This window comes from Acipenser ruthenus, chromosome 7, assembly GCF_902713425.1.
Source record: "Acipenser ruthenus chromosome 7, fAciRut3.2 maternal haplotype, whole genome shotgun sequence".
Classification (NCBI taxonomy): domain Eukaryota; kingdom Metazoa; phylum Chordata; class Actinopteri; order Acipenseriformes; family Acipenseridae; genus Acipenser; species Acipenser ruthenus.
In genome coordinates this window covers 8697044-8724227 of record NC_081195.1, presented here as the reverse complement: position 1 = coordinate 8724227, position 27184 = coordinate 8697044, and the positions used below count along the sequence as shown (strand labels likewise).

The window sequence follows — 27184 nt, the reverse complement described above, 5'->3', positions numbered from 1 at the left end:
GTGAGGGGGTGGTAAAGTGGGAGATTATGTAAGTGCGCCTGTCACATTTTACATAATATAGAGATATGCTTCTCCATCTGAACATGCTCTACCCTGATTCAACCCTTTCCTTTTCCCATTGTCAAACCATGCTTGGAACTCATATCCTACCACAGCCAAAACAGCGTTTTAGCTTTTTGTTTTTTAAATAAATGTTTGCAAGCACATGATGTACAGTAGACTCCAGTAGTGCCGTGGTAAAAAAGGAGAGTGGCTAAACTTCCTTTTTGGTGTTCCTGGCCAGGCAGTGGCGTGGTCAGCACTGAGGGTGTGCAGAGATGACCGTAGTAGATTACATGCATGTCTGGTGTGGCGGTCGTGGGGGTTGGGGGTTATATAATATTTATATAATACATTGGAACCTGCCTTGGCTTTAACCCTTAGTATAGCCAGGATTTGCTTATCACAGGAGAGTAGGACTGAGTCAATTCCTTAAATGAGAAGTGGATAAACTCCATATTCCCTAAATGAGACATGGGTAAACCTAGTTTATCTGTGTTTCCCCTTGAGTACACTACCAGTAGACTTGCCACGCGTAGAGCCCAGGATTAACACAGGCTCTGTTCTAATGGCTCTAGAGCTCCTGTGATTGTGCCTCAAGAAGTCATGCATTATTGAGGACAGTGTCCATATCCCTGACTCTGCTGCTGTGTTACAGTCAGTCTCATTGACTTCAAAAGCAGGTCGGCCCGGTCCCACTTGACTCCCAGCCAGCCAGCCAGGCTGCCATTCCATTAGAAACTCCCTTTAAAGGAGCTGGAATGGAACAGCACTGAACACAGTTACCTCGTCGTCTTCTCACCCCTCTGACTAACTCTTACATTGATTTCAATCAAGGTGTGCAAATATATAATTATCAGGAATTGGATTTTGCTAAGCTGGTCCCTAGTATAAATGTACAGTACTGTACAGGCATATACCTATGTCGTATCCCGTGTAAATATATTAGCTGTTCTGAAAATTTGTGGTTACTTTTTACACAGATTCATAAAACACGTTTCTCTCCAAATGCATTAGATCTTGTTCTTCAGCTGTTTCCTGACATCGCTAATCCCTGTCTGTCTTTCATTTTAATCCACGTCTAGCTGAAAGGGTGTTTTTACGAATACCTGTTTAAATGAGAATCCCTTTTTATCCAGACCTGCTCCCTCCAATAATGTTAGCAAAGGTATTCAGAGATTAGGGGCAACTGGAGTCTGTGACAAGCAAGACAAATCCTAAGTTAAGCACCCAATATAAAACGGCTTTAGTGGTGGTCGATCCAATTTCTTTAAAACAACTTTGACCATGAGAATCGACATTCCAAGCCGATCCAAATTCTTCAAAGAAATGAAAACAGGCTCAGACTCGTCTAGTTTTATTTTGAAACGTCACCTCCAACAAGCTTGCAGTGACTGCACAAGATCTGTAAACTTGGACATATTTTAGGACATCTAAAGCATTGCTCATGAAATAAATTGGATCAAAGTTGTATGTCATTAATTGATGGGCAATGCATGCTGAGATATATTAAAATGACTCCAGCAATGTCCCACAATGCAATATGTTTACATTTGACCTATAAAACAGTGCTTTCAATAAACTGGATCAACACAACTTTATGCGGACTGACTGTAATATACATCATATGAAGGGTATTGAAGCTGTCTGTCTGATGATGCCCTGGTATCTCTTATAAAAGTAAAGCATAGCAAAGTGTAATAAAGCATAGTGAAAGCATGATTAAGCATAGTAAAAAATAACTAGGTATGGTAAAGCACATTAATAAACATGGCAAACCAGGGTAAAGTACACATATTCTAGTGGGAAAAGCATGGTAACTGCAAAAATGCTGTGCAGAAATACCATGGTAAACTCTTATAAGGGATATAGGAAGCCCCAGGGGACGGCTCTGGCCTCCTCTGCAGTGTGTTGACCCCTCTCCTCTCCTGCCCTGTGTTTCAGAGCATCTTTGCGCAGTTCCAGTTCAGCAGTGAGAAGGTGCTGCCCTCCGACGCCCTGCGCAGCGCCCTGGCCAAGACCTTCCAGGACGAGCAGCGCTTCCAGCTCGGCATCATGGACGACGCTGCTGAGTGCTTCGTAAGCAATGCTTTGCTCTCCCTCCACTTCTCAATCACAGCGCCCTCTCTTTATAAAGCGGCCTTTATGCAGCAGAACAGGTTATAAAGCGCTGTGGTCTTGGCATAATCCAATTCCCCTGGCACTTTCATAACTTCAAAACTAAATCTAAAAATGCGAGACTCTGTGGCGTTAGCCGAAACATGCATGCCCTCTCCATGCATCAGTTTCTTATATTTGACCTCAGCAGCCCTTTATGCCGTGGAACAGGTTACAAGACAATATGGTCAAGGATCTCTTTTGCCCCATTCCACAAACTTTCATTTTCATCATAAGGCAGAAGGCAAATAGCACAGCCTTGTAACTGTGGCTCCCGATTGCAGTGTTATAAAGAGGGAGCACTGCACAGGGGTCCCCCAGCCGCTCGCGCAGTAAAAGCTGAGTGAGTCTGTTTGAATCCTGGTACCGCCAAGCTGCCGATCCTGGTTAGTCAGCGTGTAGGCGAAGATTGAATCAACAAGGCCAGAGTTTGCGCTGCAGCTTGTTTTTGTAGTACAGCTCAGTCAAATAGCAGTCTGTAAACTATTTTATATCACAGATATTCAGTTCAGGGACAGCACTATCCGTGTTGCAGCGCCCCTTTTCGTGATATTATTTATTATTGTGACTTCCCTGATGTAGCGTGCTTGCTTAGTAATATATTTCAGAGCCATAGTCTAAGAATCTCTTGTGTACTTGGGTGCTTGGATTTTGTAAGCAGATGCTTGTGTATTATTAATACACCTGCCAGGGGCAAAGGACTGACTTAGGCTGTTACAACGCTGTAGAGCTTTGTAGAGAGAGCTCAGCTGTGCAATAGAGATTTAGGGCAATTTCAGCTCAAGGTGACCAATTCCTGTGCGGATATCAGGTTTCCTGCGTTTGTGCTTGATTAATGAAAGCAATAACACATGACAGGGCAAATACGGTCCAATATCCTGCCTGCCTAGGGGTGTTGTTCAGCATGAGGCGAAGCAAAGTTAAACAGCCAGGCCTGCGGATTTTAGACCATATTCAAACGCTCTTGGTTTTCAACCTTTTTTTAAAATTGTACCCCTTCTGTCTGTAGGTTTCAGCCCCAAGTACCCCATTACAATTTTCGCTCCACTGAATGCTACCACAGTTGCAATAAATTATTAATTAATCCCAGCTTTTTTAATATATAATTTATGTCACAACAGTTTGGGACTGACACACTGCTAGTTTAGGACAGAATACCAAGCAGTAATTCTTAAAACTTTGAATTACAGGTCTTGATATGCACAGAGTCAAAATACAGTATGTGGGATTCTCTTTGGAAACACACATATTCGCTTTTTCTTAGGCAAAGTTATTAGAAATAATCCAAAATAGTCTGCACTGTAAATGTTTAACACTTTACCATTTACCTCCCATCTCAGCCTAACTATCTGTGCCATTTAAAATGTTTACAACATCAAAAACATTAACCTCAAGATCTGGACAATTAACTTATTCATAGTCTTTACGATTTCACTAAAAGGCAAGATATACAGGGAGCAATCTCATTGGCTAACAAGGGTTCCAAGCTGTGCAGATATGTCACCACATCAACACAGCTTAGAACTTTCAGAACCACTCAGAGTCACTTGACAACCAATTCACTTAGGGAGGGACGTAGTAGGGTGATATAATACCTAAATGATAAACTTTTTTATTAAAACCAGCATCAAAATGATCCAAAGGGACTGGGTATAGCTTTCCATGGCTTGGCACTTTCTGTAGACTTTTTTTGTGTTTTCTTCCTTTGTTTTTATTTGCAAGCAAGAAATGTATCAATTTTTCACCAGACGCTGCTTCACCCACCCTCATATCAGAGTGGAAATCACGCATGCGTACAGGTGGATGATAATGTTGAAACTATAGTCAGATTGTAAAATGAAATATTTATGCACAGTGGTTTAGGGATAATACCGTTAAAAAAATAAAAATAAAAAAATAATCAATTCAAGATCATTATTTTCTTTTACTTTAATTTTTATGTTTGCATTTCTGAGTCATCCATTTCTTGTTAGCCAATGAGATTGCTCCCTGTATATCTTGCCTTTTAGTGAAATCGTAAAGACTATGAATAAGTTAATTGTCCAGATTCATTGTGAATTACAGAGGGAGGGCTGAGTCTTATTCTCTCTCTCTCTCTCTCTCTCTCTCTCGTTTCCTGCAGGAGAACATCCTGATGCGCATTCACTTCCACATCTCAGACGAGACCAAGGAGGATATCTGCACAGCCAAGCACTGCATCCCTCACCAGAAATTCGCCATGACCCTCTTTGAGCAGGTAAACCAGGACGCCCTGTTCCCCCTTCAGCGCTGCGCTACCCTGGGATAGCTGATGAAATGGTTCTAGTGTTAGACTGTGCTGAAAAAGAAGACTAGATCAGTTTATTGGTCTGCAGTGTTGTTTCACTTGCAATGGTAAATTAGGCCCAGTCGACACCAATGATCCTCCCCCCTGGAGAGCTTGATCTGAACAATGGAGCAACCGGTTAGTGTAGCTTGTGTGTGTTCCAGGGTGTGTGTAGTGTGTGGTGCCCATGATGTTCTGTGTTTCCTCTGCAGTGCGTGTGTAACAGCTGTGGGGCCACGTCGGACCCCCTGCCCTTCATTCAGATGGTACACTACATCTCTACGACCTCGCTGTGGTGAGTGCAGCACTCCGCTCTCAGAGCTTTTACAACATCAACCCAAACTCCTCGAGATTTTTTAGAGGGACCTGCTTTCCACTCTTCTCCTCGTGCTCTCCTCCTTTCCTCCCCCTTCCCAATCACTAATTACATTGAGAATCTGCTCTGCAGTGAAATGAAACGGTTCAACACTTTGTTATGGGTAGTAGCAGATAGGTGCCCTCCCCCTCTATCTATAAAAGACAAACTGTATTCTGTTTGCTTTTAATAAAAAATAATAAAGTTTCCCCCAGTTTGAGTTTGAGGGGCGGTGCCTTACGAAAACAGTCTGAGAGTGTAAGAAACAGTGGGGGAGACTGCACAGATTGATTTACACTGTAAAGTTTATGCATCACACGGAGGGTGTCGTTTATCATAGAAGAGGTTTTCCTCAAGGGGGGGCCAGAGAACTGAAGCTGAGAAAACAGGACAGATTTCAGAGACAACAACAGAAAAATATTTTAATAAAAAGCATCCCACTGCATTTCAATTCTGTAACATGCAGCTCCTCAAAAATGATAAACGGTGGAAAACCTTTACCTTGAGCATGTCAGTGTCAGAGTCTCTCGGTGTGGGTGGGTGTGTGTGTGTGTGGGGGTGTGTGTGTGTCTGTATCTGCTCTGCTGCTGCAATTGAGAGCAGTGTTATGGAGAGAGAAGCTGAATTTGAGATAAGCAGATCTGAGCAGATCGCCCTCCACTCTCCCCAACTGCCTAAAGCAAGGGCTACCTGATATTATCTAATAAACGTAATTTGTAATTCTCATTTAAAGGCAAGGCTGCCACAGATATGATCTAATAAACATCATTGCGGAATTTACATGTAGGGGCAATGATGCTGCCACAGGGCTGTGTGTGTGTGTGTGTGTGTGACTGAATGAATGAATGAATGAATGAATGAATGCTCAGAGGACACATTTAAAGAACATAATGCAAAGAGAAGGGGAGAGGTACTGAAAACAAGGCACTGCAGTACAGTACTCAGAAATCAGCATTCTACTTTAAAAAAAACACACAAAAAAAGCACTTTCGAAAAGGTTCGTGTCAATTATATACATGGATAGTCATTCATTTATTGTGACACAGTGATGCAGCATGAATCCAGGGCAATCGTAAGGGCAACAAGGAGAAGTGCAGTTATACCTACAGCCCCAGATGACCTTGCAACACAGTAACGTATGTGTGTTCGGTGGCTACCCTTAGCCAATTTGAGTGTATTTCTCCCGCACTCTTTGCTGTGTCAGGCCTGTAAGTGCAACAGAAAATACACTCTCAACTTGATTAGAGGCAGCCACCGAACACTTAGAAACATACAGGTTATTAAATCTAAAGAAAAAGGGTGAAATTAGAAGTGTAGTTGCTGCTAATAAGTGCCAATAGGGACATGACTTCTAATAAGGGATTGTAATAAATCTTTCCTCAAGACTTATTTGACTTTTAAATGAAATTAATAAAACTGTGTTGTGGCCGTGAAAGGCGCTATATAAGTGGAATGGTGTCGTCGTTATACAGGCGTGCGGAGGTTCAGGTCAGACACAGTGCAGCATTGAATCCCGTTGTTTTTGTGTTTCCCTCCAGTAACCAGGCCATCCAGATGCTGGAGGGCAGAGAGAAGCTGACTCCGGACATGTACGGAGAGCTGCTCCGCAACGCCAGCACCATGGGAGACCTGCGCAACTGCCCGGTTAGTCCAGGAGCTGGGGGGCAGAGAGAGCAAGAGAAGGAGGATGGGGCAGAGGGAGGGGGAGAGAGAGAGAGAGAGAGAGAGAGAGAGGGAGGGAGGGAGAGGAAGGATCAGTATTTTTCTTGGCTTGTGATCTCCTCAGATCTCAGAAAGCTAAGCAGCAGCAGGGTCAGGCCTGGTCAGTTAATAATGTTTGTATAGACTGGCTTTGCTCCTCTCTCTCTCTCTCTCCACTCACACTAACCCTCCCCTTTCCTCTCTCTCTTGCTCAGAGTAACTGCGGAGAGAAGCTGCGTATTCGTCGTGTCCTCATGAACTCCCCTGAGATCATCACCATTGGCCTGGTTTGGGACTCTGACCACTCCGACCTGGCAGAGGATGTCATCCACAGCCTGGGCACCTGCCTGCGCCTTGGAGATGTAAGGACAGCTTCCCCATCCTTCTCCTTCCCCTTCTCCCCTCCTCTCCTCACAGCTCCTGCCTCTTCCCTTTTCCCTTATCCCATACCCATGGATCATTAGCAGGACAGCAGTTATTGCCACAGATATTTGATTGTAACACAATACCTAATATAATCTTCTCTCCCCCCCCCCTCTCTCTCTCTACCCCCTATCGTCCCCTCTCCCCCTCTCCCTGCCTCTACCCCCTCTCTCTCCCCCTCTCTCTCTCTGCCCCCTCTTCCTCTCTCCCTGTCTCTCCCCCCCTCTCTCTCTCTGCCCCCTCTTCCTCTCTCCCTGTCTCTCCCCCTCTCTCTGCCTCCTCTCCCTCTCTCCGTCTCTCCCTCTCTCTCTGCCCCCTCTCCCTCTCTCCCTGTCTCTCCCCCCCTTTCTCTCTGCCCCCTATCACCCCCTCTCCCTCTCTCCCTGTCTCTCCCCCCTCTCTCTCTCTCTGCCCCCTATCGCCCCCTCTCCTCCTCTCCCTCTCTACAGCTGTTCTATCGGGTGACGGATGACAAGGCGAAGCAGTTAGAGCTCTACCTGGTGGGCATGGTGTGTTACTACGGCAAGCACTACTCCACCTTCTTCTTCCAGACCAAGATACGTCGCTGGATGTACTTCGACGACGCGCATGTCAAAGAGGTACTGACGAGGGGGAGGGGGCACAGGGCATTGCGGGAGGCACGAGCTGGAGGGCAGGAAGAGGGGAGGAGAGAGGAATAGGGGTGGGGAGAAGAGAGACAGCAAGCTATATCACTGGCATCACAGGCCTTTCACCTCTGGATGCCTGGGTCGAATTTGGCTTTTGAGGTTGAAATGAGCTTGGTAAGTGATTTCAAGCTAGCCCCCTGGACACACAGACGAGAGAGTGGGTACCAGTGTAATCCACAGCACAAAACAGAAGCTGCTCAATAGAACACAATTGACAGTCTCTGTGGAGCTGTGGCTTTCGTGACACCATCAAGAGGAAGAACCTGTTAAAAAAAACATAACATATTAAAAAACATAGCAAACTAGCATTAATGATGGTAACGATGCAAAAATACTGTGTTCAACTTTTTATAAGGGTCTGTCTGCATTCCTGAGCAGGTCAGATCAGCTCTGCCAGCTCCCCCAGAGAGAGCTCTCCTGGCAGGGGTTAGCTTGCTAATGGAGGCGAGGCTCTGGATCCGGGACAGTGCACACAAAGCAGCTTTCAACGCTAAGCTGACACACACGAGCTTTACAAAGGGATGAAAAACAAGGAAATCCCCACCATTGTCTCTGTCTGTGCCTCCTAGCGGGAGGGGGGAGGGGGAGGGCTGGGGCGAGTATTGAATCCATCTCCAGTCTAAACTCTCTGCTGTCAAAACCATAGCCTCAGCTCTGACCCATTTTAAGGCTGAGCGATCCATCCCATCCTCTTATGCCTTTATTTTGATATTAATTGGAGTGAAAATCAATTGTATGACTGGTAAATGCGATTTAATATAAGTGTGATAATTCAAAGATGGAAATAAGACATTGCATAGTGGTTTCACCCATTCCAGGTTTTAATACAAACTTGATTTAACCACAGTGTATAGCTATGAAGCTCTGGTGTGTCTATTTAAACTCACAGTAAAATCAGGAATGGATCAAACGGCTATGCAGTGGGAGTCTTATTTCCATCCCTGAGTGCTGCTGTGATCAGGAGCCTCATTGCCTCCCATTACATTCTGACAATCGAGGCATTTCAATGTGGTGATAATAAGAGGGTGACTAACAGGGTTCATTCAGGTTTATTGGAATGAGAAACAGAAAGATTGCACATGAATGTACATTCAACTCCAGTATTGTTATGTTGTTGTATACAGTAGCCCCACCTTGTGGCCTAAATATAAACTACAGCATTTCTCTTAACCCTCCGATTATGTTCAGAATTTAGTTACGTCTGTTATGTTTTAGGGCCATATTGACCTGGTGCAATTTCAAACAAATTGAAACAGCCTTTAATTGATAAAATGTGTTATTTGCATAGCTTTTACTCTTTAGAAATGAATGTATACTTTAATTATAATAAGCTCAACGATATAGTGCATCATAGTTATATGACCATTTTATTACACAGAAACCAAAATTGTATTGTACCTAAATTTTTAGAGAAGGGACTGAATGAAGCTTGAGCAAAGTGCAGAACTGCATGTCTAGTTGACCCAGGAACCGTTTTGATGACATTGGAATTTAAGACCCTACCTTGATTCATACGTGTTACATTTCCATCATTTGATTTGAGTGTTTCATCCACATTAGAAGCAATGGGCTGGTGGGGAGAGTTGGATTTTCCACCATGGGAGATTCAGTGTCAGTATCTTCAGACTCATCAGAGGATTATTGTCTTCAGTTCCTGACACTTCACTGTCCAGCTCTGCTAAAATTGGGAATATTGGGGATGGGAATAAGACTCCCATTGCACTGCAATTTGATCAGTTTCTGGTTAATAACAGTTTTTTACCTGTACACCATGGCTAATCAGGCTTGCAGCAAAAGCTGGAATGGGTGAAACTGCTATGTAGTAGGAGTCTTTAATTCCATCGCTGTTGTTCTTCCTGCAGATCGGCCCCAAGTGGAAGGACGTGGTGTCCCGCTGTATCAAGGGCCACTACCAGCCCCTGCTGCTGTTCTACGCTGACCCCAAAGGCACGCCAGTGTCAGTGCAGGATCTGCCCTCTCAGATAGACCTGGACCACTACAATAAGGCCTACTACGACAGTGAGGACTCGGGTACGAGTGTGTGTGTGTCTTTCTATGTCCCTCTTTGTCTGTGTTAGTGCGGCACAAAATGATTATTGGATTATTCGGATTGAGCTCTCCACAGAAGTCGGGTGCTGACAATCAGATGAGGGTCACTGGTGTTGATTGGGGTAATTTTACCATTCAAGGTGAAACAACAGCTGCTTGGATTTGTGATGATTGCTGCTTTTCTTAGACTATGAGGAGAACAGCAGTTTCTTGTTTCGCTTGGAATGATGGCCCAATCAACACCAGTGACCCTCGCCTGTGGTGAGCTTGATCAGAATAATCGTTTTATGCAGCTCTCTTGTCTGTCTGTCTCTGTGTACTGCACCACTAAAACAAGTGTTCCGTGACTCTTTGATGATGATGTTGACAATGATGATGATGATTGCTGCTCTCTCTCAGGCCGGGAGCCCTCCATCTCCAGTGACACTCGCACAGACTCCTCCACGGAGAGCTACAGCTTCAAGCACTCCCACCACGAGTCAATGGCCAGCCACTTCTCCTCCGACTCCCAGGGCACTGTCATCTGCAACCCCGAGAACGACACAGCGTCTCAGAGCAGCGTGGAAACGGGTAACACACTGACACACAGAGCAACGTGGACATGAGTAACACAGAAATACACACACTGACACACAGAGCAGCGTGGACACGGGTAACACACTGACACACAGAGCAACATGGACACGGGTAACACAGAAATACACACACTGACACACAGAGCAACGTGGACATGAGTAACACAGAAATACACACACTGACACACAGAGCAGCGTGGACACGGGTAACACACTGACACACAGAGCAACATGGACATGAGTAACACAGAAATACACACACTGACACACAGAGCAACGTGGACATGAGTAACACAGAAATACACACACTGACACACAGAGCAGCGTGGACACGGGTAACACACTGACACACAGAGCAACATGGACATGAGTAACACAGAAATACACACACTGACACACAGAGCAACGTGGACATGAGTAACACAGAAATACACACACTGACACACAGAGCAGCGTGGACACGGGTAACACACTGACACACAGAGCAACATGGACACGGGTAACACAGAAATACACACACTGACACACAGAGCAGCGTGGACACGGAAATACACACTCCAATAAACACACACTCTGACGCACTGTCACACAGAGCTTCACAGAGCAGTGTAGACACAGGTAACACACGGACACGCTGTCCCATACCTACACATACCAATACACACACACCTGCAGTACCTTCAAGAGATTTGCTCACACACACAATGTCTTGGTTTTGAAGTTAGACCATGTTTCCATGAGGAGCAGTAGTCAGTGTTCCCCATGTTCTGTTTCTAGGCCAACTTACGGACAGTGAGTTGACTCAGCGCTACCCAACCAGGAAGGGTGGGACTATGGACAGGAAGGGCGGGGCTGGAGACAGGAAGCGCAGCTTGAGCCGGCCGCGACGATCTGAGGAGCGCAGTCGAGCAGCGAGGGGGGACGAGGCATCATCAGCGGGGTACCACAGCGAGGGTACGAGAGGAGGGGCGTGAGAGGGGGGAGTGTGTGCCCTTCTATCCTTTTGGACACCAAAGTGGTTCAAACTGCTCTTTACCAGATGTAAAACCTAGAATGAGTTTGTAAACTTTTTTAAGAACACTGTCATTTAGAGCTACCCAAATAATTCCAGAAGGTCGTACGTTCATCTAAAAGATGCATACAATATGGACAATTTTTCTGTATATACAGGCGAGACCCTGAAGGAGCAGCAGGTGCCCCGCACTGCCCCCAAGCCCTCGATCAGTCGGCTGAAGGAGTTCAAGGAGACCATGAGCAACATCATCCACAACCGCACGCTCCCCAGCCCCGCCTCCTCCTGCAAGAGGGGCGTGGCTGACTGGGAGGTGGAGAGCACCAGCAGCGAATCGAAATCCAGCTCATCCGGGGGGCGGTACCGGCCTGCCTGGCGCCCACGCAGAGAGGCTCTGAACATCGACAGCCTCTTCAGTAGGGAGAGGCCCCGGCAGGCAGGCTACACCCAGCTGGGGGCTTCCATGGCCCTGCACGAGGAGAGCGCAGAGGAGCCCCCCGGAGCCGGGCCAGTGCCACCAACCCCCCTCGGCACAGCCAAGCCCCCCCCTCCCCAAATCAGAGGCCTGGACAGGGGGGCAAGGTTCATTCAGAGGATGGAGAGCGGATATGAGAGCAGCGAGAGGAACAGCAGCAGCCCTGTGAGTCTGGACCTGCCCCTGAGTGAGGGGTCCACTGCCAGCTCATACAGGTGAGAGGGGGGAGGGAAGGAGGGAACAGCACTGAAACAGGGGAGGGGGAGAGCTCTTACAGGAGAGGGAAGAAAGAAGGAACAAAGAGGGAGAAGGCAAGGGAAGGGAAAGGGAACAGCCCTGTTCTACCTAGTCTGCTCTACCTAGATTGTATTCCCTGTAGCCCTCTGTCTGTCTGTCCTGCAGGGATGCGAGTTCTAAGAAGCAGCTGAGCTCCGGCCCATCCTGGAGGAGTGTCCCCAAATCCAAGAGCAGCAGCGCCCTTCTGCAGGGGCTGAGGAGCCAGCCCTGGGAGGCCAGTCAGGCCAGCCTGGGTAAGAGAGAGACCCACACCACTGTACACACCCCCATAAACACTCCCATACACACACACACACACATTTACTCACGCGCAGCCCTTCTGCAGGAGCTGTGTGTGTGTGTGTTCCATCTTCTCTCTTTCTCTCTCGGTCCCTGCAGGGGAAGGGCGCAGTGAGCTAGACGAGCTGCAGGAGGAGGTGGCTCGCAGGGCCCGGGAGCAGGAGCTACAGAGAAAGAAGGAGAAGGAGAGGGAGGCGGCCATGGCCTTCAACCCCAGACCCAGCAAGTACTTGGACCTGGACGAGCTGCAGAACCAGGGTAACGAGAGAGGGGTTGGGGAAAGGGGGGGTGAGGGCTACAGAACCAGGGTAACAGAGGAGAAAGGAGGGGGGAGAGCTACAGAACCAGGGTAACAGAGGAGAAAGGAGGGGGGGGGAGCTACAGAACCAGGGTAACAGAGGAGAGAGGAGGGGGGAGAGCTACAGAACCAGGGTAACAGAGGAGAGAGGAGGGGGGGGGAGAGGTACAGAACCAGGGTAACAGAGGAGAGAGGAGGGGGGAGAGCTACAGAACCAGGGTAACAGAGGAGAAAGGAGTGGGAGAGCTACAGAACCAGGGTAACAGAGGAGAAAGGAGGGGGGGGAGCTACAGAACCAGGGTAACAGAGGAGAGAGGAGGGGGGAGAGCTACAGAACCAGGGTAACAGAGGAGAGAGGAGGGGGGGAGAGGTACAGAACCAGGGTAACAGAGGAGAGAGGAGGGGGGAGAGCTACAGAACCAGGGTAACAGAGGAGAGAGGAGGGGGGGAGAGCTACAGAACTAGGGTAACAGAGGAGAGAGGAGGGGTGAGAGGTACAGAACCAGGGTAACAGGGCAGAGGAGGAGGGAGAGCTACAGAACCAGGGTAACAGAGGAGAGCTACAGAACCAGGGTAACAGAGGAGAGAGGAGGGGGGAGAGTTAGGGCGGAGGGACTGGGAGAGAGGGATGCAATGTGGCACTGTGGTTAGGGCTGTGGGACTGGGAGAGAGGGATGCAATGTGGCATTGTGGTTAGGGCTGAGGGACGGAGAGAGGGATGCAATGTGGCACTATGGTTAGGGCTGAGGGACTGGGAGAGAGGGATGCACTGTGGTTAGGGCTGAGGGACGGAGAGAGGGATGCAATGTGGCACTGTGGTTAGGGCTGAGGGACTGGGAGAGAGGGATGCAATGTGGCACTATGGTTAGGGCTGAGGGACTGGGTGGAATGGAGGCAGTGTGTTTTAGTGGTTAGAGCTGGGGGCGGTGTTGTCTAATAGTTGAAAGCAGTATGCACTTTAACTCAACGCGTTGTTGGTGTGCCCTGCCCCACCTGCCCCTGACTGTGCTGTGTTTAAAGCCCTGTTTGGTGTGTTATCCACAGGGAAGTATGACAGCTTTGAGAGGTCTCTGCAGGAGGCAGACTCGCTCTTAGAGCAGTCTCTGCGGCTAGAGCAGGGGGAGGACCTGGCTGCAGCGCTGTCTGTCTGTAACAAAGCTGTGTGTAAGTAACCCTAACCTGCCTTTGCCTGCTACTGCTAAACTACTGCTACTGCTTGTTAACCATGTGCCTGCCTGTGTGTGTCTCTGTGTTGTGTGTCAGCTCATTCATAGGGTGTATGGGGTCAAAAAAGTGATAGAAAAAAACAGACAAAACCTATTTTATATGGACATACTGTAGGTCATGTTGAACAGATGTTGTGAATGTAAGAAACTTTTAGTGCCCTACTTTCATTATTATGTTGATCTGCAAAGTGCAAAGTCCTCATGAACACTATGAACAAACTCAGGTGTGTGTGTGTGTGTGTGTGTGTGTGTGTGTGTGTGTGTGTGTGTGTGTGTGTGTCTTATCTACACTGGAACCGGGACTCGAGCTGAAAGGGATTTAAACTGCATTTCTCTATTAATTAATTTCTTCTCCGATTTTTAATATCCTGTCCTCTATCGTTCTGTAATGTTAATTCTCTGCAGTAGAGAATCACACAGAACACACATTTAACAGGTACTTAAACATCAGGAAAGCACAGGTGCTATACAGTAGCCCTTTAAATGGTGCTCAGCAAGCGGGGCTGAAATCCACCACTCCTAGTTCATGGGACCCTGTAGTAGAGTCCTGGTTTACTTGCCTCAGGCGGCCGAGGAGAACACAGAAGAGACTGAGATAGAGAGATTGACGTTGATACGCCAATTTTACTTCTTGTTTTTTTATTTCAAAATGGATTGTACTTGGAAAGTAAACAATAATGTCATGTGACGCTACCAGCGATGGTAGCGCACAGAGGACGATACATGACTGTACAAACACTCAAAATAAAACACAGTACAACAAACTATAAATCAAAGGTGCCGTGAAAACGGCAGGCCTTGCAGCAGCCCCGATCACAGTGATCTCTATGTTTTTATACTAAACGCTCTGCCGAGACACACCCACCTGCCTGCTGGAACAGCTCATTGCTTTCAGCTGCTGCTCCACGCAGACAGGTAATCGTCCCTGGCGGAGCGCCACAGCAGTTAAACAATTAATTAAATCAAATGACAACAAATAATGCAAAGATATACAATAAAATTACATATTTCCCATGTGTAGGGCTTCCGCCCTGCCACAGACACGCTGTGCATTGAGACGCACCCTAATGTTGCACACAGTCCGAGTCCCAGGTGAACATGTAGAGTGAGCTGTCCTGGAGACTGGACCAGAGTATTGACGTGAATGTTGGGAATGCAGGGTTAGACATTAGCAGCTGCCAGGCTAGAATCCAGTCCTGGGTTTAAGAACTTCAGAACCCTGGTAAAACCACAGCAAAGTTTAACAAATCACAGTGAAAGCAAGGTAAAGCACTAGTAAACATTGTAAAGATCAGCGAGGTATGGTAAAGCATGGTGCACTATGGTAAATACATAGTATAACCATTGGAGACGTGATAAAACTGCAAAAATACCTTGGGAAACTCTTAAAAGAGAACTCCTCTTGATTAAGTATAGAAATAGAATGGCCAAGAGACAGGAGAAGTCAGGCTCCTTTTGAGAGAGAGAGAGAGAGAGAGAGAGAGAGAGAGAAGCATTTGAACTCAAGTGAAGCTGGAGAAATCTCCTGCTACCCGCCAGTGCCACCTCTGCACACGATGTGCTCCTGACGCTGCGTAACTCGCCCCTCCCCTTTTTACTGCAGCAGCCCAGACAACTCCCTTCAGGTAAACAAGGAGCGACCTTCACACTCCAGCTCCTGTAGTTCCTCTCCCATGACTGAGTGACGAGACTCAACAGGGACACACTGGGCCCTGGTTATTTGGGACTGTGTGTGCCTGCCTGGTCGCTGCTAATAACTACTCGTGCTGCAATGAGAAGAGGCTGCTGGTGCCGGAATCAGAATCACAGGATTATAAATATCAGCTGTAGGTCACTGAACACCTGCTTGCACTGTAAAAGCAGAGGGAGTTAAAATATCAAGCTGTAAATCACAGTTGTTTTAATATATGTCGCGCATGCTGGAGTTGCACTTCATTTGTAGCAAACAGGTACTTTTTTTTGTAGTTTTTTTTGTTGTTTTCATTAATAAAATCTATAGCAGCTGCAGTCAGAACTGCCAATGGAGCTGTTCATGGGCAGCAGTGTGGAGTAGTGGTTAGGGCTCTGGACTCTTGACCGGAGGGTCATGGGTTCAATTCCCGTTGGGGGACACTGCTGCTGTACCTTGAGCAAGGTACTTTACCTAGATTGCTCCAGTAAAAACCCAACTGTATAAATGGGTAATTGTATGTAAAAATAATGTGATATCTTGTAACAATTGTAAGTCGCCCTGGATAAGGGCGTCTGCTAATAAATAATAATAATAATATCACTACCTGCTGCAACCACTAGAGGGGGTGCAAGGATACATAGCATTTCTTGAGAACATAATTATTGTGTAAACAGTAGTTCATAGGAAATCTGTCTGTATGTATACATATGTTTTAATTGTACATTCATTTATGATACAGGTGTGTATACAGGTCTAGGAAACGCCACTCAAACTGTCAGACTGTCTTTTGCAGTGTAGGAAAGATAACTGCATCCCAGTAAACTAAGATGATATGCAGATATTTATTTTTCAGTAAAAGGCACTGAAACTCTTTCATTATTAAGCCTGGGGTAGCCTTTCTGTACTGTTTCTCTACCAGATACACATTTAAACTTGTACCGCCTTGATGGAAGTATATAATGACTAATGTTGAATGAAAGAGGAGAATATGTTGTACTTGTGCTCCTTACTACCTGAACTGAACTCTTCTAGTTTAAGAGAGTGGGTGAGGACCAGCTTGAAATTAATAATAATAATAATAATAATAATAATAATAATAATAATAATGTTGGCTTTGCAGCTTATTTGATTTCACATTTTGTATACATGTATATTCTTTTTTGTTTTCATCCTGCTGTACATAGCCCCTCTTAAAATTGTTTAGATCAACTCTGTGGGGTATGAGAAGTTGAAAAACATGTATGCATTATAGAGTAGATACATAGATAGGAAACTAAACATGGTCCACTTATACACGCAGTAACCGATGGGGATACAGTAAACAGAAAAAAGAACATGAACAAATAAGTAAATGTGGGGGTTGCCTCACACGCCTCTCTAACAGCCTCACACGTCTAACCCGTGAAGAGACACACCTCTTGTTTGGTTTGATTTTTTTTTTAATTTATTTTTTAATACTTTTATAACATCTTATATTTTGTGTGCGTTTCGTACATTTGTTCCATGCACTCATAACTCAGCCCTCTTCTGCTTTTTTTGTCCTTCGTTTTTCTATTTTCTGCTTTTGTTTCCTTTGCATTTTAGCCAAACTAAGACTTGCCATGCATGAGGGCAGTGCTAACACTCATAACAGGACAATGGCTGATAAGAAGCTGCAAAAGTGTATGAGGAGAGCTCGAAGCCTACAGCAGCGCATGCAGCCGCCAGAGCCATCGCGGCCACACGAGGGCGCTCTGGCACAGTCTGAAAGGTACCGGCACTGTGTCTGTGTGTGGAACCTAGACCCTGGAGGGATAACGGGCTCATCCGAACCAATAGGCTGTCTGTCTGCGCTCCTAAAGAGACACTATAGAGGGATATTTTCATACATGTATGGTACAATGTCCTGCTTCTATCACGGGCTAAACCAAGTGTGTCTCCACTGCCTACTGTTACTGTGCTCAGTGAGCTAGCCCACAGCACTCAGATCTGCAGGGAAAGTATTTCTATATGGAACTAGTGCTGCGCGAACCCATTATTCCGTTATTCGATTATTCGGATTGATCTCTTCACAGAAATCAGGTGCTGACAATCCAGTGACGGTCATTGGTGTTGATCTTTACCATTCCAAGTGCAACAAGTAAAGAAACAGCTGCTTGGGTTTGTGATGGTGGCTGCTTTTCATGATCTCTGCAGAGAACAGCACTCCACACAAACCCAAGCAGCTGGTTCTTCCCTTGTTTCACTTGGAATGGTAAATTAGCCTGATCAACACCGATGACCCTCACCTGTGGAGAGCTTGAGCGTGACTAACCGGTTCCTTCAGCACTATATGGGAACAACAAAGATAAATAACTATATGTAATTGGAAGAGGAAAAAAAACATTAAGGGCTGCATGCTGTACGACCTACTATCCTTAGCAGTGGTAGTAGCAATAGGGTTTTTAATCTCTGCTAAGCTTAGTAGCTCATACAGCATACAACTCGAACTCTTAACTGGTCTGGGAGCTGTATATTAGTAGTGGCAACCCCGTTTACTAACAGTCTTAATTCCAGTTAGGGGCACTAAGGACACCCTCGCGAATTGGATGATTAAGTCTGTCCAGACTCTTCCAGACCCCTCAGAGAAAGCCGGTTTAAAGAGACACACAGTTTGAGGAACAAATGTAAACGTTACTAGAAGGAGATGTTTTCCATTTACGATAAGATCTGTATCGCTGTAGTCCAGTGAAACGGCTGAGCTGGAATCAGGCAGCTGCAGGACTGTGTTTATCTACTCCAGACTCTGCAGTTTGGTGTGCTGTTTGTGCAGGAGGGTTCTGTGGCCTTGTTCCTATGTGCCTGCCCATCAGAATCCAGGTTTCAGATCAACAGGGATCAAAGCACAGTGCACCCTGGTTAGTTCACAATTCGATAATTCAACAATTCAGTTACCATATTCCTTCGAATTTAACACAAACTTTTTGAACAATTTTTTGCTTCTCAAAAATAGCCTGTGTCTTAAATTCGAGTACAGCAGTGATGTGTGTATTAAAATCGCCAACAAAAGGTGTGACTACCCGAGTCCACAAACAGCAACGTGACTGACTGCCCAGAAAAGACAAACAAAGACGCCACCACCCAATCTTGAATCATCCATGACATACATGCAGCCGTTTTTCAAAGAAGCGTCATTAGCTTCCTGAGGAATTCAAAGAGAAGCGTTTCTAACAAACAGTACAGCTGATTAGACCCCCGTATTTTTTGACAACAGTTCACAAACTGGGAGAAAAACAGGTGTGAGTAATCAGGACTGGAAATGAGAAGCAGCACATAGCTAATGCTATGTGTGATAGCCGACGGCCGCAAACTACCTCCATATGCATAATTAAGACGCCCTCGAATTTAAGACACAAATTCGAAGGAATACTGTAATTCACAGGTTTGGCAGGCATGATGACAGAAAATTGTGCTTATTCTAATTCACTCACGTTGATATTTCAATAAATAAATAAATATGTCAGATAGCAACATTGGGAAGTACTGAGGATCCAGATCTGGAACCAAAGCAAACAGGTTTTAGAAGAAAGAAAGAGATAACGTCTTCACCTCTGTAATGCGTTGTCCCCTCCAGGGCAGATCTTTGATGCGACGTTGTTCCAAATAGATCAGTTGAACCAATATTATGAACATCCTTTTTAAAAACATTTCTGTTTGACCTGGCTAAACCTGGAGTAGAGGGATGCTGTAGAGTGTTTATGTGGGTAGTCTTACTTGTATCGCATGCCGGAGCACTGACACCTCTCTCCTCCCTCTCTCAGTGAACAGCCTATCCCGTTCCAAGTACTGCTGACATCATGCCGGGAAGAGGTTCGGGACTCCAATCAGGAAGCAGACTCCTCCCCTTTCCCCGTCCTCTCGGACCTCCCTCACTCATCCTCCTACCCCACCCAGCCTGCATCCAGGGGCAGCTGCGAGCATCTGCCGCCTCCCGCCAGCCCTGGGCACTGGGAGAGGCAGAAAGCTTGTGGGGGAGACTCCATGAACCGCTGGGACAGCGCAGAGCTCTCCAGCGTCACCCAGCTACCCGGCACTCGGGCACGGCCCATTCACAAACACAATGCCCTGTCCCTGCCTAGCCTGCCCCTGGAGAGCAGGGAGAGGCAGGGCAGTGAGGGGAAGGAGGAAGAGGAGCAGGAGCTGCCTCTGCCCCCCTCTCACCCTCACGAGGGCTCCTTCCACTATGACTTACCTCACACCCTCACAGCTCCCTGCTCCACCTCCCATTCCATCAGACCCACAACCGAGCACAGGAGCACCTTACCTGTGGAAGAGAGAGGGTATGCACCCCAAGGGTACCCCAGCTGGGCCACGTGCTCCCCCCACTCCCCCCGCACCCCACACTCCCCCAGGTCTCCAGTGAGGCAGCAGACACCCAAAGACCCAGACCCTCTCCCCATCTCTAGTCCCAGGCTGGCTCCCTTCCCCTCTCCCCCTCCTCCTCCTCCCCCCCTTACCCACAGGAACTGGTCCTCCCGTAACCTGGACAGGCCAGATGGGGCAGACATGCCCTTCTACACCCCAGCAGAGCAACCCAATTCCATCCCTGGCAAGCCCTCCCCCCGGCACCCCCCCTGCCCTGCCATGCCCGTGGAGCGATGGGCGGAGAACGTCACGCGCTACTACAGCTCCCAGAGGGACCGCCCACCCTCCCCCCCTGACGAGGAGCTCTCGGAGCTGGAGTGTCTGTACCAGGCGAGTCTGCAGGCTAACAGCAGCTCCAGGGCTCTGCAGGGCCCCGGTCAGCAGGCCTGTACTAAGCCAGGTATGGTATAGTAGGATCTTAAGACAAAGGGCTTCATTCTCAAAGCTCTGAACTTTAATTGTCATTAGCAAGATGATCAGAAATGGAAAACAAACTAACAAATGCACCCACTAAAGATACCAAACCAGAAATAAGCAACTCATGACTTTTAATGCAAATGATCTCAAGTGGATTCTTACTCATTTTAGAATTGTACATGGTGGGGTTTTTTCTCAAAATATTTGGAGAAAATAGCTTTGAGAATCTGGTTTAAATATTTGTTAAAGAATGATTACTTTTAGTATTAATACGTATTCATTGTGTGTTTTATAGTTCTGAGCTTGTGGGTGTGTACAGTATACAAGGACTGTGCAGAATAATTACCTTTAAGAAGTTTTTGTTGCAGGTATTAAATTAAGCCAAACAAGCCTGTTATGAAATGAAAAGCTGCCCTTCCCTCACCTTTAAAATTGAGTACCAATCAATGTCAACTAACTTCCACATTGATTTTTAAAAGGCGATTGGAAGCAAATTTGGGGAGTGCTTTGTTTTGTTTTCAGTAATTAACATGTTTTAATCCATTTTTTAATACCTAAAAATCTAAAACCGCTCAAAGGGAATATGAGTACCTGTACATAGCCCTGTGTGCAGGTACTCATATTCCACATTTTAGGGACTGTTTTTAAGAAATGTTTGGTCTCATTTTCTCACTGTTTAAAATAAAACAATGTGTATGAACTCTATCTAAATTTAAAAAAAAACAAACAAAAAAAAAAAAAAAAAACAACCAACCTGTGATCACTCGTTGTTTTCCTGTCTGTCCGTTTCAGTTCCCATGGCGACGGTCACGACACGGAAGCTGTTTTCTGGGGCGACCTTACCGGCTCGATCGAAGACCCCCACTGCGGAGATCGAGAGGAACGCGTACAGCAGCCCCCGCACATACATTCCCACGGTACACAAACCCTCTGTCTGTGTCTGTCTGTCTGTGAATCCTGACGCAGTTGTGTGTCTGTATAAATCCTGATGCAGTTGTCTGTCTCTGTCTTTCTGTATGAATCCTGACTGTTTCTGTCTGTCTCTCAGCCGGTGTCTCTCCAGTCTCGCAAGTTGCCCCAGTACGATGATGAATCCTACAGCGCTGACAACCTGCGCCGCATTGCACGCAGCCTGAGCGGGGCTGTGATTGGGGGCCGCCCCGAGCCCATCACCACCTCCCGCAGCTTCGTGAGTACCGGACACTCTCTCACACTCTCTCACACGCCATCACACACTCTCACACAACCCCGAGCCCATCACCACCTCTCGCAGCTTCGTGAGTACCAGACACTCTCTCACACTCCATCACACACTCTCACACACCCCGAGCCCATCACCACCTCCCGCAGCTTTGTGAGTACCGGACACTCTCTCACACTCTCTCACACTCCATCACACACTCTCACACACCCCCGAGCCCATCACCACCTCTCGCAGCTTCGTGAGTACCAGACACTCTCTCACACTCCATCACACACTCTCACACACCCCCGAGCCCATCACCACCTCCCGCAGCTTTGTGAGTACCAGACACTCTCTCACACTCCATCACACACTCTCACACACCCCCGAGCCCATCACCACCTCTCGCAGCTTTGTGAGTACCGGACACTCTCTCACACTCTCTCACACTCCATCACACACTCTCACACACCCCCGAGCCCATCACCACCTCTCGCAGCTTTGTGAGTACCAGACACTCTCTCACACTCCATCACACTCCATCACACACTCTCACACACCCCTGAGCCCATCATCACCTCCCGCAGCTTCGTGAGTACCAGACACTCTCTCACACTCCATCACACACTTTCACACTCTTGCACTCTCTCACACACCCCCGAGCCCATCACCACCTCCCGTAGCTTCGTGGGTACCAGACACTCTCTCACACTCACACACACTCTCAAACCCAGCACCACATCCCGCAACTTTGTGAGTATCTGGCACACACTCACACTCAGGCTCTCCCTTTATCACACCATGGCCACCTCCTGCACACACACCATCACATAGCAACACTGAATGTTGGAGCCGTGCTGTCAGTCACCATTGCAGAATTCCTATGCATGTTTCTCATCACGTTCTTTGTTTTCCATGTCTGTTTTTGTTGGAAAGGAGCCCCAGGTCGCCTGGACCCAGCATGCCGACCCCAGAATCACGCGTCACGCTAACACCTCTCCCCGCATCACTTCCTCCCTCAATCCTCCTGTGTTTTCCTTTGACCCCCAACACCACCCCGTCCCACAACCGCACCTATCCCAGCAGCCACTGCGCCGGACACTGCCAGGTAAATCATCAGGGCACAGCGCCACCTGCAGGGGTCCTCCAGGACTGCAGAGAGGAGGGTGTGGGTTTCATTCACCTTAAATCACCCTGAAAAAAAGGGATTGTGAAGGAAATCACCAACACAATGTGTTTTATTTATGTGAGGTTGATCAATAGTTTGGCTGTTTTCATTATAAGCTTGTTCTGAAGATAACATAAAAATTGAAACAGTGTTGAAAATGAAATGTTACTGAATTTACTAAACGTTTCTTTTAGTATTCCTTTAATCGTGAATGTTGGTGTTGTGGATGTCTGCTATGTTTTTTATCTTTACCAGCTCGAACCCCCTTTTTTCCTCTCTTTCTCTCTCTAACCCCCTCATTACAGGAGCTCCGAAGGTCGAGAAGTTTCTGGCTGTGCTTGACCGGGGTGAAGATTTCTCCCGCGAAAACTACAAGAGTGCAACCCTGAGCTACGGGACCCTTCCCCGGGCCCCTACCCGGGGAAGGGTCCCGGTCCTGTCAGGGGCCCCAGACAGGACCGTCCTCCCTCCCTCAGACCGCCAATCACTCCCCCCCGGAGCCAGCAGACAGTGGAGCCGGTCGAACACCCCGCGCCTCGGACACGCCCCCCTCACCCCCCCCTCCCACACCCCTCAGAGATGCTGGACTCCGGAGCCGTACAGCAGCCACAGCTTGGGGCGCCTCGTTCAACCCAGCCTGAACAAGACTCAGCAGCTCCACAGCCACCACCGCAGCCTCGCACTGCCCCCTCCCTCCCTCTCCTACTCTCAGCCCCGCCGCATGGATGTGCCCCCCGACGAAGATTGGAGGAGCAGCCCCTTCGCCCCCCAGCAGCATTCCCACCCCAAACACGCTCCGGCACCCCCCCGCGCTGCACTGACTGGGAGCAGGCCCGGCCCCCGCTCCACCAGAGCTCTCCTACCTGCCAGCTCTGCCCAGCAATGCTGCTTCGTGTGCCAGCAGGCTCCAGCCCAGCCCAGCCTCGGCTACTGCCAGGACTGTGGAGCCTACATGGCACGCTTCCGCTCCGGGAGATGAGAAACATGCCTGTGTGTGTCATCCTGATAGCCTCTATCGAAGGGGAGGGGACAGACACTAATATAAAGCCTTTATAAGGGATGCATCACTGCACAAGAAACTCCCATGTCAAGAAGACATAAAAACATTTTGGCTAAAGCCGTGAATGTTTTAGTTTATTGTAGTTTCTTTTATTTTTTTTATTTTACTTCCACGTTTCACTACTGCCTGTCTCAGCAGAGCTGGGGTCTGAGGAGAAGGAGGGGGGCTTGCTGAGTTAGGACTGGACAGGAACGGCTGTCTGTTTTATAACCAGCACCATGGCCACAGACAAAGTCACACTGAACCAAACAATTGCAATGTCTGTGCCCTCCGTTTTGGCTGTGGAAGCTCTGCAGTTCACTACTGAGGACTGACTCTCCATTCGAGCCAGGATGCTGTCACTTTCATCAGCTCCACTTATGGAATCCCGCTAAAGGAAACTCTGTATCTCTGAGGAGTAAGGGAGGAAGCCCAGGAACTCCACTGTACCTAAAACAGCAGTGGACTCTGGACAGTGTGAAACCTGAATTTATTCATAGCTTCAAACACACACGCCATTGATTCAGACACTAGTCGAGTAGATGTTTCGGGCTAGCACTTTACTCTGTGTAACTTTCACTGGTGGAAACAGCCTGCTCGACTAGCAGCTTTTTTTCCTTTTTCCAAAGAATGACTATATAAATAAATACAAATAAAATATATATTCACACATTTAATTTGGGGTGCAACATGCTCTACATGATCAAGAAAATCCCAAAAGTCCACTGCTGCATTGCTCTGTGTATTAGAGATGACGCTAACATAGGTGATCCAGCTGGTGTATTTATTTTCAGAACAAGTTTCTAAAGAGTTCATAATAATAATAATAATAATAATAAAGCTGGATTTCTCAGTGAGTTACGCATTAATTACCAAGTGTGTTGCAATATGTAAAACATTAGTAATAGTTTATCATATAGTGCGTCTTGTACCGTCATTGGGTACATATTGGAATATACTGGTATACAAGTTCCTAATAGCAGTCCAAGATGTGCACATTTCAGATGCTGTATACAGTAGCATTCACAACCCCACAGCTTTCATGGGCAGGGGCTATACTGCTGGTAAAAGCTCTTGTACTGTTATCGTTGGGTCATTTCATTTACTGGTGGTGTATATAGCAGTTACAGCCATTCCTGTTTTAAGAGGGAGCGAGATCTCCAGAATGCAGTCTGAATAGAGGGATCACCACAAGGAGAGTTTACTGTGCGTCTATACAGGGGTATGTGAAATCTTGTTACCCTTTGCTAGTGTTGTAAAATGCCAATTCTAGAATTTAAAAATAAAATTAAAAAAATTGCTGCCCTACCCATCACTTTAGCCCGAATCCAATATATATATACATAAAAATTACAATCGGAGAAACAACCTACACAGACTACACAGACTTTTTATAGCTACATTAACTGCACTATAGTTACTAAATAATTGCTTATTAATTGCTGGTAATGTGTGCTGTGTTGTACCTGAAAGCATTTTTGTGTTGTTGTAATTCCTCACAGCTGCAGATTTACTGACTGAGGGAGTGTGTTTGTCTGTGTTTAAACTGTATTCTCATATATACACGTTTACAAAATCACTGTGTTTACCTTGTACATATTTTAGTAAGCCTGGCAAGGTGTAGCTCTTATATTTCAGGAATAAAAACCTACAAAAAACCCCATTAATAATATCAATAATAAAAAACGATAAATAAGTCTTCCGCATAACTGTTTTAAATTGTAGTAATTCATAATTTTATAACATTGTAGCTGGGGAATGGTTTATGTGGAGATACAGACACTGCGATTGTGACATTAACACACAGAACCCCGCTGAGCCCGGCTAGTGTAGGAAACTGAATTCCCTCAGTTTGAGACAGGCAGCTACTGGGAGTGCTACACTGTTTACTGGGTAACCCTTTCTAGGTCGTGTGGGGAGGACTGGGAAACAGCTGGACATACGGGTTAATCTGGTGGTTTATTGGGGAGTGGGTGGCTGGATTACGGGATTTTTGAACCCTGGTTCAGCCTTTGATTTAAAGTCGGGTGGAGAAGGATGAAGAGTTCTTCTAACTAACAAGTGCAGCTCAAGACTAGAAGATGTGTTTGTACTGTTGTAAATAACCTGCCCACGCTGCAATAGCTGTATCGCATCAATCCATGCTAGCTGCATAGCCAAGTGAAGCCCTGTTTATTTACAGTAGCTCGTTCTTTTGCTGTGCCGAGTGATTGGTTGTGTAGGGTTCCTTTATTAATCACGTTTGTGGCGCTAGTATTGGCACAGCACAGTTTTAAAAGCGCTCCCGCTTGTGCAGTTAAAAAGACCCAGTTTTCCTTTCCTGAACTTCTCCCAATTTCATTGGGAAGATCCAGGAACTCTTACTGGGTGTGAGGCAAGAGGAAAGATCTCAGAGTGTTGTAAAAATGGCTCTTTTTACCAGACCCTGCCAAGCATCCCAATCCCACGTTGAGCGGTTTCTGTTTGAACAGTGGCTTTTAACTGAGAACAGCGGTCAGGACTGGAATTGAACACACACCCAGCACACTAACCTCTGGGCAATGGAAACACAGTTAACTGAACAAACCAGAGCTCTAAAGGGGCTGACTCAGCCCTGCTATGGAGAATAACCTCCTGTCCTGAACAATGCACCTTCCACCGTCTCTAGACACAGCGCTTCCACCCACTGTACTGTTTCCTCTGCAGAGCTCATATATACGGGCAATAAACAATGCTGTAGCTTTTAATATCGATGTGCATAACTTTACAATAGATGTATAAGATAAATAGCACTGTAGCATAACAAACAGGACGTACAAAACCTGCAAAAAGACAAGACCAGATATTGTCGAGATCAATTTAAGGTTTACAAAAAAAAAAAAAAAAAATGAAAGCCTGGTTTATCTTTGCTCAAATAAATGGGGGGTTACATGTATTTAGCAACAGACCAGCAGACACCGCCTTTGCTGCGTTGCATTTTCATTCCATGGCAGCGAGGCTTCTACAAGTGTAGCTATTATAGTCTAACTTTACTTAAAGATTTAAAAACAAAAAGAATAACCTATTAAAACAGATTGCCTTGTTTGTTTGTTTGTTTGTTTGTATGTGTGTTTGTTTTAAAACAGGTGTTTAACAGCTGGAGAATTAAAAAATTAATTCTTATATTGTGCTTTAGGAGACTAATATTTTTGACAGCGGAGGCTGACGTTGTATTTTAGAAAGTGAAAATAATGTTATTTTAAGAGTTTTGCAACAAGGCAGCTGAGTAGAAACAGTGAGACTTGTACTCCTGGCATGTTCAGAACAGGGTGTATGGAAAAAGAGACTTTGAGATGTAAACGTCGAGCAAAAACATGTACACAAAAGTTACGTTTTATTTTTTTGTTGTTGTTGGTTTTTTGTTGTTGTTTGTATTTTAGAGTAGAGCAGAAGGGTTCCTCAGGTGCCCTTAAGAAATGCCTGATTTAAAAATCTCTATAAAATA

At 46.5% G+C, this 27184-nt stretch overlaps 1 protein-coding gene across 9 annotated transcripts in view; it reads left to right on the top strand.

Annotated features, from left to right (window-relative positions):
- Positions 1 to 26643, top strand: part of LOC117415421 (inactive ubiquitin carboxyl-terminal hydrolase 54-like) — a 62672-nt gene extending 36029 nt beyond the window's left edge. For 6 of the 9 annotated variants that reach the window (XM_034922022.2, XM_059026275.1, XM_034025744.3 and 3 more), the window contains exons 4-22: positions 1984 to 2118; positions 4319 to 4432; positions 4714 to 4796; positions 6395 to 6500; positions 6773 to 6919; positions 7430 to 7579; positions 9511 to 9679; positions 10097 to 10267; positions 11050 to 11226; positions 11443 to 11974; positions 12162 to 12289; positions 12435 to 12593; positions 13678 to 13797; positions 17116 to 17281; positions 19311 to 20314; positions 21124 to 21248; positions 21380 to 21520; positions 22451 to 22622; positions 22988 to 26643. In XM_034922022.2, the coding sequence (XP_034777913.2) occupies positions 1984 to 2118; positions 4319 to 4432; positions 4714 to 4796; positions 6395 to 6500; positions 6773 to 6919; positions 7430 to 7579; positions 9511 to 9679; positions 10097 to 10267; positions 11050 to 11226; positions 11443 to 11974; positions 12162 to 12289; positions 12435 to 12593; positions 13678 to 13797; positions 17116 to 17281; positions 19311 to 20314; positions 21124 to 21248; positions 21380 to 21520; positions 22451 to 22622; positions 22988 to 23661 (4473 nt within the window). In that variant the 3' untranslated portion in view covers positions 23662 to 26643. Of the gene's footprint in view, positions 1 to 1983; positions 2119 to 4318; positions 4433 to 4713; positions 4797 to 6394; positions 6501 to 6772; positions 6920 to 7429; positions 7580 to 9510; positions 9680 to 10096; positions 10268 to 11049; positions 11227 to 11442; positions 11975 to 12161; positions 12290 to 12434; positions 12594 to 13677; positions 13798 to 17115; positions 17282 to 19310; positions 20315 to 21123; positions 21249 to 21379; positions 21521 to 22450; positions 22623 to 22987 lie in introns of those variants that run through there. The other 3 variants (XM_059026277.1, XM_059026278.1, XM_059026279.1) reach the window with 3 other exon arrangements.
- The last annotated feature ends 541 nt before the right edge of the window (positions 26644 to 27184 follow it).